Genomic DNA, 13,806 nt, shown 5'->3' with positions numbered 1-13,806 from the left:
AAGAGTTCTGGTGGTTCCAAATGTCTTCCATTCATGGTTGATGGAGGCCACTGAGCTCACTGTGACCTTTAATGCTGCAGATATGTTTCTTTTTTCCCCCAATCTCTTCATCGATACCAGTTTCTGAGGTAAAGGCCATGAATACTTATATAAATCTTATATTTTCATTTTTTAGTTTCCATAGATTCACAAGAATTTCAACTCTTTTCACTCATTATAAATAATAATAATAATAATAATAATAATAATGGATACTTTATTGATCCCCATGGGGAAATTACTTGTTTTTCTCTGCATTTGACCCATTCACTCTGTGAAGCAGTGGGCAGCCCACTAAGCAGGCGCCCGGGGAGCAGTGTGTAGGGACGGTACCTTGCTCAGGGGTACCTCAGGGTAGCCGTTAAGTGGATTCGAACCGCCGACCTACCCCTTTATGGGGTAGTATGTGTGGAATTTTAAGTAAAAATTAATTCAATTTATTCTGGAATAAGGCTGTAACAGGAAAAACATGTGGAACCTGTTCTGCAAATACTTTCCAGACACACTGCATAATCATGGCAATAATTAAAAAGTGATAATGTATAGTGTGGAAAATATTTTTGAAAAATACAAGCATTGAATGATGCCACTGCTAAAGCACTGTCATTCTCATAACTCTCAAAAACACAAAGCATATTGTCAAACTATATTAAAAAACCAAACAAACACACAAAAACAGCAATAGTGCAAATGATTACACGTATAAGCTGCTGAACCTTCCTCTCATTGCACTGCTAGATGATCACAACAGTGCTTCTTGGCACATGGAAGCAGACCTACACAACATGAAGAGGCACAAATGTATATCTACAGTAAAGCCTGAGCAGGAATTGAATTGGGCTGTACTAATGTAAAACCATAACAGACTGTGTTTGGTACAAAATGACTTATGTCAGCATCACAGTGCTCAAACACTCCAGTGTGGAAACAAAAGTACTGTTACATTTGGAAGATGAGGTATTTACAGACAGTTTATAGAATTTAAGGTAATACACATCTTCAGTCCAAAGGCAAAGTGAATAAATGTAAACACCAACCATTACACTAACATTTAAATCATTTGTGAACACCATTAAGCATCAACCTCCCAACTTTTTTTTAAAGCGAGTGACATAAATGTCAAAGTCCTCCCCTCTCCTCCAATTTCTGGAAAAGGGCCAGGCTGCGGAGACGAGACTGTCTTTCTCCGTTCTTCCACAGAATGAGCAGGTGGTCCGCCGAGCATGTAACCAAACCTTTCTCCGTGAAACTTACGAACATCTGAAATAAGTCCAAAAGACATTACTGCAGCCCTGGCATTACATAATTATAAGAAAGAACTTTAGTTTAAGCCTTATGTACCTGGACTGCTCCTGAGTGTCCAATCAGATCTCCAGTCAACTCTAGCATCCTAATGTTGGGAATGTCTATAACCTTCTTTGAAGGAGGCCCAGATTGTTTGTTTGAACGGCCAAAACTCCACATCCCAAAGAACCCTGTCGCGTGGACAGAAAATTACTGTTACAGGATACCCAAGGAAACTGTACTTGTTGCTGATGATATTGCTGTTAAAAATTTATTTTCTGTGTTTACGGGTAGAGATGACAGATGACAGGATAGGCTAAAAACAGCATTACCATGACTGTCAGAATAGTAACTAATAGGTCTGCTCTAAACGTCATAATAATGATGTGACAGGAACACTGACTTGTGCTAACCTGCTACACACCACTTTTATTTCATATACACAATACCACGTCTGGCCAACATTACAGCACTCCCACCTCCACACACACATTCCTCAGTCTTTAAAGTTTCCAGTCATAATTATTCATAAGTAAGTAATAGATCATGGGGAATCTAGTTTTAGCAGTGTGTGTGTGTGTGTGTGTGTGTGTGTGTGTGTGTGTGTGTGTGTGTGTGTCTCACCTGAAGAAGCTGGTTCAGCCGGCAAAGGCAAGTCTTGGATCTCCCACATCCTCACACTGCCATCTTCAGAGCAGGACATCAGCTCACTAAAACAGAGGCAGTGTCACACACATACACACACAGATTGTCTGCATAGCAACAGCTATTTGAATAATAGTCGCAGGCTGATTTACTGCTAGATAATTATATTGAAAACAAAACTATTAATTATTAAATTTGATTAAAAATGCACTGGTTCATGGCTGTCCAAAAAAATCTTTTATCAGTGAAAGATATGACTCCCTACATATTTATCATGTGGCCGTCTTGTCTTGTAGGCATAAATCTACTAATGTTTAGATAATAAACAGAAGCTTGATTCACAGTAGAGAAGGCACAGAAGCCAACAAAGCCTTAAGATTCAGTCTATGAGGGTTCAACATTACATAAACCAGGAATAATGAGGCTTCCCTTAGTGTTATGGATGAAAACAGCAGGAAGGCAGTATTGGCGCTACAGCTGAACTACATGAGGGTTGACTCAGTGAAAGAGAGAAAATATTTCAGCCTGGAGTTGATTTGAGCACCTGTAACTCCATTAAAGTGTCCTTTATCAAAACACCTGTTCAACAACTTCAGAGGAAAAGCAATTATTTCAGCTCCACCACAAGTTTGTTTCACACAGCAAGACAATATGTTAAGAACAAGATAAAACATCAGCTGACTGTATGACTGCTTGTTTAGTTTTCCATAATCTTTATATTTGGAAGATATCTTTTTAAACTGTCTACAAGCCCAGTCTTTCATACCTGCAGCTTTCAGAGATTTACTCCACCACATTTATTTCAAAGTTGTAGTTACTACTTATTTTGCACATTTAGATCCTTTATACAATAAGACTTATTGAATTGGTTGGTGCCCTGTATAAAACCATGGACAAAAAACAAGAAGTAAAATCAGCAAACTTTGGTAAGATAAAAGTAACTTTTGACTGGTACTGTACATGCTCTTAAGAATTAAGTAAAATATGTCCTGACCTATGAACCTGACTGAGACTGTTTTTAATTTTGCGGCTAACTCAGACTTTAATAACATTACAGTGCTGACCTGCTTCTCTGAATTAATTTGGCTAACAGTCACTGCTCATGAACATGTTACTCTAACATGAACATGTTACTATAGAGTCAGTCTCACTCCCTCTTGAAAGTTGAGTAAATTGTACTAAGCTTTCACTGATCCTTTGTGTCTAACGTTTCCCCACAAGTAATCTAATCACGTTGCCGTCATAGCAATCACCAGACTCTCATCCTTCAGTTGGACAAACTCCAACTCAACCATCTTGATCTGCAGTTGTTCGGTTATGAAGATGAGCTGTGAGTTGGAGGGTCACCCCAACCACAACCAACAGCAGGTATAACTTAGACACTATGATTCTTACAACTGTAGTGTCTATGGTCAGCATGTAGGAAGTACCACATAAAGATTTTTCATTTTTTACATTTGACCTCATTTCATATCTGCCTTTCTTTCAAGTTGAAAGAAACTCCATCATGCTACCCTTATCTGATTTTTACTACACTACAAACCGCTCAAGTACTTTTCAAAAGAACAAAGAAAAACCAAATGAATACATACAAAATACAAAAGTATTCCTTTAAAAGTTAATACTAACCAGAGAGTGAGCTCTGAGGGTTTCTTTTTTATGAATGTATTCAAGTAAGCATAGATCACCGTGGAGTGCATGTGCAAACTGCCCAAGCTACAGCTATTGATTTTTAGGTGGGTTGTTTAGTTTTCCTTTCAGAAAGTATTTTGCCCGTGTGTGTTCTAGAGGGTAAAAAAAAGAAGTCTTAGAAAAGGTGTAAGATCTTACCAGTCAGACAGCAGCATGGTGTGTAACACATTAGAGTCGTGGGCAACCTTTCTGTAGGCCACCACGCTTCTGGTCTGAACACTGTAGACGTAGAGACCGCTGCCCACAGCAGCAAGGATGAGCTACAAAACACACAAACAGAAAGTTCTCATTTTAAATGACAATAAAACAACAGAGTATTCCCAGTATACAAGCCCATCCTGCCCTTTCCTGTCCTCACATTTCCATTGGTGGTCAGGTGCTGAATGGACATCTCGCTGGGTTTAGGAGCCCCCATTCGTATTTCAGTCTGATTGTAGTCTTGAGACTCCTCCCAGAGAATGTGTTCATAGGCCAGGAGGTTCCACTCAGTCGCATTCCATAAGATCAACTCACCCATATGGGACCCGCTGGCGAAGAGCCCGTCTGAAGAACACAAGAGGAAAAGGCATGAGTCCAGGGCTACAAACACAGTGAGAATAAAGTGTTGACATAGCTTCTAAATGTATCAAACCTGGTGACCAGGTGATGGCGGCTGTGGCTGCAAACAGTCCTAGAGACTCTACAGGAAAAGAGCTTACCGATTTAAATACTCCGTAAAAATGAGTTCACGGTCTCAGCTCCTCATTTTGGGCCATCTCGGATAAAAAGTGAAGTCTATTTTGTAAATCTTGGACTATGTTTCACCAAGGAGGATTATCTGTGGCCACTAATTAGCTAACGGCTGGTGATTGGAAAGTCGACAGCCAGTGAGAAAGCAGTTTAACAGTGAGACACGCACATCTTTGTCAGACCCGTTTTAGTTTTTTTAGTTTTTAAATCAAGATAACAAAGGGTGAAAACGCTAATCTCAAGCCTTTGAAACAGATCTTCAGTAGCTACATCCACCTTTTACACGGTCTGTGGGTTCAAAATGCAGTCTCTTTGCAGCTTAAAAATCAAACAGACACACCGAGTTTCAGACTGACCATTGACGTTGATAAGAGCTCGGATCTGATCCTGGTGGTCGGAGAGGCAGCGGATCTCAGCCACTGACAGAGAGGAATCAGCAGAAACTGTCAAGCTGTAGATCACTGCAAAGACAAAGGAATATTTTGTTTCAAATAACACACTTTTAATCTACTGATCTGTTCATCCGCACCATATTTTGTGCTCTTACTTATTTTTTTATCCATGGCAGCTGCTATGTAGTTCTTCGGCAGTTCAATCAAAGCAGTGATTCCTTCGACACGTCAAAACACAAAAACATTGATCAGCGTCAGCGGCCAGCACGGTTGGTGTAACAGTAAAAATGTGGTTGTGCGACGGACATTTTTTTCTCACCAGTATCACTGTGGTTGGGTCGCTGACACTGCAGCTGAAAGTCTCTATTCCACACGCATAGTTCTTCCCCACCAGAGAGCCACACACACAGTCGCTCGAGCACCAGCAAACACTGAGACAGACACACAGCTGGATCAGGATGTGAAATATCATTTTAGATTTTTTTTTTTAATTGTTTTAGATTTTTAATTTCTATATACACCAAAATAATTTGGTGGAAAATTCATCCTTAAGAAAGGCACTAAGGAAAAAAATGCCAACATCAAGAGATGATGAGCAGATCCTGACGTTTCTAATGAAGAAAAGGAAGAAACTGAGATTCTGGATTCATCCAATTCTCACAAGAAGGCAGCGACAGAGACAATTGGATGGTTTGATCCAGCAATTGAAGCTGTATCATGAGTACATTTGTACAACACTGTTGAAGATGTCAGTGGGGCAGTTTGGTATTATTTTACTATTTGTATATCCAGGATTGGAGCTCATTTTAAAACTGTGTATACACAGTTTTCCATTTTCACTTCCAAAAATAAATAGCTGATAATACAGATGCAAGATGTGTGTGTGTGTGTGTGTGTGTGTGTGTGTGTGTGTGTGTGTGTGTGTGTGTGTGTGTGTGTGTGTGTTTTTTTAGGGATTTCAAAGGTGTTTTTTGCTACCTTTACAGAAGAATGAAGATCTGAAATGGTCTGGACCCTGTTGCCTGTATCAGGGTCCCACAGCTGACATGCAGGATTAAGGAGAATCAAGCCTGAATCACAAAGTCATGAATTACTCATGAAACACTTGCTGTACATTTGTGTGCATTGTTTCAGGATACACTGAGGCTTCGGTCTGAAGAGGCAGTGATAAGCGAGGTGTTCAGTGTGACTTCATTTTTGCAGGTGATGGTGGTTATGGCTGTTATCTGCTGTGAATGGCCTCTCAGCTCCTGCAGCCTCTCCCCAGTCTAGCAATCGGACAAGCAAAAATAAAAGCAATTAGCAATTAGTCCCACTGTGCTGTGTGCAATTTCGCAAGACGCAGAAAGAAAGAAAAAAAACTGGCAGCATATTACCTCAACATTCCACACCAAAACAAGGCCATCATCCCCTGCTGAGGCACATCTGGGTAACATGAGAAGAAAGGTAAGAGTTATTTCTTGAATTTAGACTCCTGTGTCACACTGGCCCCTCAGCTGAGAATTGTAGGACTGGCAGGACTCTGCTTTAGCAGGTCGACTAGTCAATTGCAGATACAACCTATTCATACAAGGAATCATTTCCTGCAGCTTCATCTCCACCGAGAAATGTTAAAAAAAAAATACATCTGTCCTGGGGCTTATCGCGTTACTTGCTTTCTGACCCTGAACCATCCAAACTGCCTGTTCCCAAAACCAACAGACAGGATGAGCGGATAAAACAGAGACAAAATGAGAAGAGAGGAAGTGTTGAGGATACATTTTCAGACTTCAAAAGCAATCTGGAGAGAATTTTCTGGCCTTTGCCCCCAACTGTGGACCTGTGAGCAGAGAGGACGAGACCCAAAGGAGGAGGTGATTACTGGAGGAGACCAGGCGTAAAGCAACCCCCCCTCCACCCTGACATACACACACACTTAGGTCGGGTATAAATCCCAATCTTACACTTATGCAGGTCCACTCTGCCATCCCAGTGTGTAGCATGCTTCCACAATACAGCGCAAACGAGGAGAGCAGGTGCAAACCTTTATGTGTGTGTGTGTGTGTGTGTGTGTGTGTGTGTGTGTGTGTGTGTGTGTGTGTGTGTGTGTGTGTGTGTGTGTACGGACAGTATTAAAAGGCTTTGGTTATACTGTACCATGCACACACCATCACATAGTGGTGATGATTGGGCTCCTGTCATGCTCTGTAAGTTTGTTGTAGGTGAGGATCTCCTGTCAATCATAGTGGGATGGAGGCCAGCCAAGGGTAGAGAGGAGAGAGGTTATAGAGGGAAAGAGAGATAAGAGAGGGCAGGAGAGGCGAGAGGGAGGGTTGGGGAAGGGGAGAGGGGGCCGTTTGCGGTCGGCTTACCTGAAGTCATCAATCTGCACCAGAAATCGAACAATGTCAAAATGTCCTTTCAGCACCTGCAGCTCAGTGAAGCAGTTTTTGGGCTGTTCCTCTCCAATGCACAGCACAGGGCTTTTCTGCAGACACAAGAGGGAAAGCAGTGAGACAAACAGGCCGCGGTGCTGTACACCCAGCCCTGAGGCTGAGAGTAGATAGGGAAGACAAGAGTACGGGAAGAAAGAAGTGGAAAGCAAACTTGTACTTCTAAGCAAATATATTTTTAAGGGATACAAATTGGCATTTATATTTTTATTCACTTTTGTTTTTGTTACTTTACCCATCTTACAAAAAAAGAATAGCCATCGCTGCATTCTGATTTTATATCAAAAACATGACAAATATACCAGCTGTTCAATTGTTACTTTTTCTGTAGAGTGAGTTGTTTTGCTTCTCATACTTAAATCCCAACTGGCAATATGTTGGAGTTTTTTGTCATATGTACAATAAGATGGGTGGAGGGTTTCATTACTTCCCTGATATTGTTACTACTCATGAACGTGCTTAACATTTAGTGCCTGTTACAGGTTTCTTATGGAAGCACTTTGCATTGTTATCCTGAAATACCTTTTTGACACAGCTGATAAGGCCTATGTTTTATAGGCTAAACTGTTTTGGAATAGCTAGCGATATACATATTATATAGGTAATTCATGTTCTACTTCATAATGTAAGTGGGCTTCTCAGCAACCATCATACATTTCAGTCTATGTCCTGTCCACAAAGTATAAGCATGGTCTGACACCACCATGTTAAAATACTACATCTCTGATATTGGCCTTACTTTGAGAATAAAGCCAGCATAAAATATTTTGAGCATTGAGTTTAGTAACAAGGAAATTATCTGTCTTTTATCAAACTGAAAATAACAAAAAAACACTTTATCACTTTATTATTATTATTATTATTATTAACTGCTTTTTTAACGGATTGTTAAAGTAAATACAGAATAAATCATTGACATGGCAGCAGTTCAGTGCATTCATTAGCAGGTGGACTTGGTAAAAACAACCTGCTGAAGTTCGAACTCAGCATGCGAAGGATGAAGAAAAGTGATTTAAGTGAGTGAACGTGGAGTGCCGGACATGCTGGTCTGACTATTTCAGAAACTGCTGATCTACTGGGATTTTCCTGCACAGCCATCTTTAGGGTTTACAGAGAAATGTCCAATGAGAAAATTTCTAGTGAACAGCAGTGAAAAAGTCAGAGATCAAAGGAGAACAGCCAGACTGCTTTGACCTAAAATGGGGATAAAAGCAAATCCAACAACCATTTATTACAGCCAAGGCGTGTAGAAGAGCACCTCTGAAGACACAACACACCAAACCTTGAAGCAGATATGAAATGTTGCCCAGTCTGATAAATCTCCATTTCTGCTTTAAAATTTGGATCGTAAAGTCAGAATTTGGGAGTTAAAAAACAAAACAAAACTTGAAAGCATGGAATAGTTCTGTCTGGTGGTGATAAAATGGTCTGGGGATAGTCAAAAGAGCCTGGATGACCTGGATGACTGTGAACCTTCACAGAGATGCGGTGTCGGGGATAGTTTTTTGGCACACTTTGGGTTCCTCAGTATCAAGTGATCAACAGTTAAACATCAAATCCTATCAGAGTATTGTTGCTGACCATGTCCATCTTTTCATGGCCCCAGTGAACACATCTTCCGATGATTGCTTCCATCAGAACACAACATGTTACAAAGCTCAGATCACATTAAGATGGTCTCTTTTACATGACAATGAGCTCCTGTGCTCATATGGTCTCCAGTCACCAAATCCCAGTCTACCATGGGATTGGGATGTGAAGGAATGGAAGATGGCAGCAACTGTGTGTGACCACTACAAAGGTAAAAGGGTGTCCAACCCAGTACTAGCAATGTGTAACTAGCAAAGTGACCGGTGAGTGTTTACGCCTGTATTTAGTGGATATTTATATCACATACTGAGACAGGCTTCCTGAACATGGAGGTACAATCTGCTTTGGAATACATGAGTCTTTGGAGGAGTTTGGAGGAGAGGAGCGTTTATGGGACACATTACAGCATATTTCCATAAGTTACACAGGTAGACTCATAAAATCATCACATACATTTCCAAACAAGGTATGCTGCAAACACGAGCTCCCAGGCTCAGCTTACCTCCGCTGAGCTCTGAGCTTCCCGACCACCGAGAATCCACCGGAGCATGACGTCAGCCGGTCAAACACAGTAAAGCCAGTTTTTACAAACGCTTCTCTGAACACGAACCCAAAACTCAAAGCACAACAAAGCAGCTAGCTAACGTTACAAGCTTCTCTATCTGAAAAGTCCCCAGCGTCACACAGAAACAGCCTCTCGCCGTTTTCACTGTGAGGAAGCTTCGGCGGGTAACGCTTCGGTTTGTTGGACAGATAATTTAATTTCGCCAGAACTGAGAGAGTCACGTTAATACTGCAGTTTTCAGCTACATGTTTCAAAAGGTTTTCAGTCACGACCACAACAAACCATTCATGTGACTCGCACTACGGAAGCTTTGCATGGACACGATTCACTGAAGTCGAATGATAATTGGGAAGTAAATATATTTAGACCGCTGCGCATTTTAATGATTTCATGGACTTTTGCGACACTTGGAAAACTGAACCCAGCATCCACTCAGGCAGTGTTTGTATTCGTTTGTGTGTTTTGCTTAAAATAATCTGCCCATGCCTATTTAAAACTAATAAATCTGCACTCCGAAATTGCTTTACTTTTCAGCATAATGTTACATTAAAGCTTGAAATGTATTAATAATAATAATAAAAATACTGAATTAACAATTGGGCGATATAAATAAATAACGACATAAATGCAATTAATGATAAAATAATAAGCTACACACGTTGAAAGCATAGATCTTGATAGAAATAGCAGTGGACCTGTAGAAACCAAAAACAACTTAATCCGGAGGGGTTGTTTTGTTGTTGTTTTTGTTTTGTTTTTTACTTTGAGATTCTCATTTATGAATTTCCGTCTCGAACAGGGACTGACAGAAATCTGGTCTTGAGCAAGGTCAGTCTTTGGAACAACCTCAATGAATCCTGTTACAAAGGTAACACATGTTGAATTTCAGTCAAAAGTGAAATCACTTTTTTATGTTGGTCACACCAAACCTGGGTCTCAGTGCACTTTTAAGCTCAGTAGCGATATAAGCAGATTTAGTTAAATATAACCAATAAAACCCAGGTTGCCTTTTTGGTACATAGGCGAGTCAGATGCAAGGCCTGCAAATCCACAGCAAAAATTACTTGCTGTTGAGAAAATGAGGGAAACAGTCTAATCTGGGAAAGCTGGATGTATTTTTTTTTAAATATTTTAAACAGTTATTACTCAAAAATGAAGCTTTTTATGCTCCACTTTAAGAAATATTCTGCAGATATACATGAAAACAGCCTAGTACTATCAAATTATTTACATTCATCAGTCTGCACAATGAAGCTCAAACATTCAAGATTGCTAAAACACATTTTGGAATCAGGTCAGATCTTTAAATGAGCGTCATTCCTCTTCGTACAACTAGATGGCAGTGTGTAACAATAACACAAGATCAGAAGAAGTCTCAAAACTCTACTAGTGAGGAAAATCCTTTTTTTTTATCAGTTGTTTCCTTTTGTATAAAAAAATTATGATGTAATTCTTTTTTTTTTATATACAGATGGGTCAGTTCAGCATTTTCTGCCCACAGTTTCCTCTCTTCCTCTTGTTTATTTTTTTTTCCTTCATCGACTTCTGCAATAATGCTGACCTTCTCTTCAACCAAACCTTCTTCCTCAGCTTTACAATCTCTTTCTTTGAGTGTATTCCCTGTTAACACACACATACACACACACACACACACACACGCACCCCTAGCTGAGTCTGCTCCTGCTCCCCCAATTGAGACGACACGCAGTGTAGGGCCTGTGACCTTCATGGTGGCTCAGATCTGTGGCTGGCACTGATTTCTGATTTAGTGTCGATCCGCTGCGCTTGTCAGGGGCTGCGAGGTGCTTTCCATGCGGTAATAGAAAAGCTCAAGGGCAGCTAGAGAAAGGAGGAGGGTTAGGGCAAGGGATCGGTTGAGGTGGAGTGAATGGGTTTTAGATGTGAGAATGTTTGTTTTACTACAGTATCTGTTAGATATCTGAATGGATGGGTCAAAAATTTAGATTGCAGAGCACTGTTTTGAATCAATATATAATTATTAGAAAAGTTGTGACTCGTGATCCTGTTACTGAGAGTCTACTGTTACTGAATAAATTGTGCTAGATGAAAAGTCAGAGAATGAGAAAAATCAGAAGAACATGTGGCCATGATGGTAGCACTTGTTAGTGTTTCAGGATTGAATGAATTGGATCAAGTGGCAGATATTATTATGTAAACAATGTAGACAATCCAAGATTTTTGAAAAATACAGGAAATAAGGTTGATAGAGAAAACAGAAGTTAAAGAACAGATTCAGGTGCGCAGTGGGAAGAAATGTGGAAAAGAGGGTTTGTTGAGTGCAGTAGCCGAGGAGGACGAGGTGTCAAATATGACCAATGGTAGAAATCATCTAAGATGTGAAAGCCCTGATGTGATTGTCACTGAAGCACTAAAGACCAACAGATTCAGGGTGAGAAAGAAAAGAAGTCTGTGTGCTCCCTCTTTCTCCACCATAGTGCCTGATTTCACCCCCTATCTCCAGCCTGTAAGGAAAACAAATGGTTATGATGATGGAAAAGAAATTAAGTAGTAATTTAACAAAGGGCCAACAACAGTATTCAATAACACACTCCCTCCCTTGCTGTTCAGAGGGGTCTTGTAGAGAGATAGGCTCATTCCTGACCAACACACTTCACTGTCCCTCTTCATCAGGCGTTCACTGTGTTCTGCTTTATCTACTGAGGGCCTGCTCCACTTAGACCTGAACACACAGGGCAGCACCTTTATAAGTTCGCAGCTAATGATAATAATAATAATATTCTTTTATTTGTAGGGCAAAACATAATTACAGAGTTCTTTGCAGAGCCAAATAGAAAATCACACGTAAAATTGAAAAAATAAATAAATCAATAAATAAAATGTAACATAAACCTATTTTGTAAATTTCTTTATAAAGCTACTTTAATTAATATATTCTGCTTCTCTGAATTGTTTGGGGACACTCAGCTTTATGTACATTCATTGCATAAAAATCTTTGAAATTGTTTATTTGTTTCGTCTTTTCTTTTTGGGGATGCTGAGGATGCTCCATTTTAATGTGATAGTAGTCACTTGTCCGAAAGAAAGGTAACCAAGGTAACATTTAGCATTATTTCACTCTAAATGGGAGTATAATGACCTAAATACCACCAAAAATAAATAAATGACTGAGACTGTAAACTCATCGAAAGATTTTTACTACCATCATAAATTAAGAAAGAAGAGTATGGTGAAAGGTTTGGTAATTTTCTTACAGACCTATGTACAGAGTTCCCTTTGAAACCAGAAGATTCACCCTTTACTGGCTATTAGAAGATAAGCATGTTTAAGGCACTTCCCATTTTGATTTACTTTACAGACCTTTGAGTCTACTTCCTTCTTATATGCAACAGACACACTTGGTAAAGTCGTGGATGGAGATCAGAGCATTGTCAAATATTTTGCCACAATGTGCAGTGAACATGCAATTTTGTTGCCTTTGAAATGGTTGTTTTGAAGTCAGGCGTCAGGTAGCCAACCATTGCAGTCAGTTGCTAGTTTCAGGCTGACTTTGGTGACGGTGATATAACACTATAGCAATTTGGAGACAGGTTGTGCAATTGTCTTGTGATCAAAAATGGTCACCCAGTCGTTGATGTTGATGCATACCTCTGAATGCTCAATTGGTCTTTGGAATTATTTTGGAATTATTATGAATTTTACTTCAGGATGATCCCAGAGTACCCTTCCTTTCTTGTAGATGCAGTGGATGTGCAAGTAGCAATTTAGGCCTTTGTGTAAGATGTGTTCAGGCTCATAGCAAGAAAGTTAGCAAAATAGCTCTAGCTAACAAGTTTAGGTTTATTAAATAAGCTAATCACAGTCAAACCTTAGAAACACATAATTATTTGTAACTGTTAACATTTCTCCATATTACAAGTAACCTTTGGAGCTGTTTGAGACGTCTGTGTCTATTTGTGTTGCTGCTGTCATGATTAAAAACCCACAGAAGTGACTGTCAGCAGCATCTTGAGCTTTCTCTTGACATCAAAATTGTCTTTTCTTCGTTATCCTGTGCTGATCCTTTAAATTCGTAGGTTCCTCCTGCGCCTAATTTAAACAGAAACAGGATGTGCACTTGACTTTAATCTACATTGCAGGTAATGGTGGTCTGGGGCTGACCAGGACGGAGGAATGCATTTAAGCATCTGTCATTGTGATTTGTCACATGAGCATGACTCTAATTGCTGTGTTTCAGTCATCATGGGTTAATTATCAGCCTTGACCTGCAGTATTACATACGTACAGATTACACATGAGGGTGGAAAGATTATTTTTACACAGCACCAAAACTTGGGAGATATTACACCAATACAATATAAAGCTGCCAGTTCTCCTTTATTCTGTATTATCTTCCTCTCTGCCTAACTGATCATCACTGTCTCAGTCTCTCGTCCCTCCTCCTCCCCCCTCCCTCATT

General features: G+C 39.9%; 1 protein-coding gene across 1 annotated transcript; it reads right to left on the bottom strand.

Moving 5' to 3' along the window:
• Positions 1-673: 673 nt before the first annotated feature.
• Positions 674-9,677, bottom strand: wdr41 (WD repeat domain 41). Its single transcript, XM_085464304.1, has 13 exons — positions 9,306-9,677; positions 7,133-7,248; positions 6,158-6,206; positions 5,921-6,049; positions 5,760-5,822; positions 5,101-5,212; positions 4,937-4,999; positions 4,746-4,850; positions 4,019-4,203; positions 3,799-3,920; positions 1,948-2,033; positions 1,381-1,514; positions 674-1,299 (listed from the first exon to the last, which is right to left on the bottom strand). Exons 1-13 carry the CDS (start codon positions 9,351-9,353, stop codon positions 1,159-1,161), a joined length of 1,353 nt encoding a protein of 450 aa, XP_085320430.1. The 5' UTR covers positions 9,354-9,677; the 3' UTR covers positions 674-1,158.
• Positions 9,678-13,806: the final 4,129 nt, after the last annotated feature.

Source organism: Copadichromis virginalis, linkage group LG7, assembly GCF_057382275.1.
Source record: "Copadichromis virginalis isolate Kocher_CV1m ecotype Utaka linkage group LG7, C_Virginalis_male_GT1.1, whole genome shotgun sequence".
Taxonomy (NCBI): Eukaryota; Metazoa; Chordata; class Actinopteri; order Cichliformes; family Cichlidae; genus Copadichromis; species Copadichromis virginalis.
This window is presented reverse-complemented; position numbering and strand designations above follow the sequence as displayed.

What these genes read in the sequence shown, in the direction of transcription:
- wdr41 (XM_085464304.1), bottom strand. Translation starts at nt 9,353, where the DNA reads ATGCTCCGGTGGATTCTCGGTGGTCGGGAAGCTCAGAGCTCAGCGGAG. An exon ending in GTGCAGATTGATGACTTCAG is followed by an intron (nt 6,207 to 7,132) that starts GTAAGCCGACCG and finishes CATGTTACCCAG; the next exon opens with ATGTGCCTCAGCAGGGGATG. An exon ending in ACCATGCTGCTGTCTGACTG is followed by an intron (nt 2,034 to 3,798) that starts GTAAGATCTTAC and finishes CCTCTGTTTTAG; the next exon opens with TGAGCTGATGTCCTGCTCTG.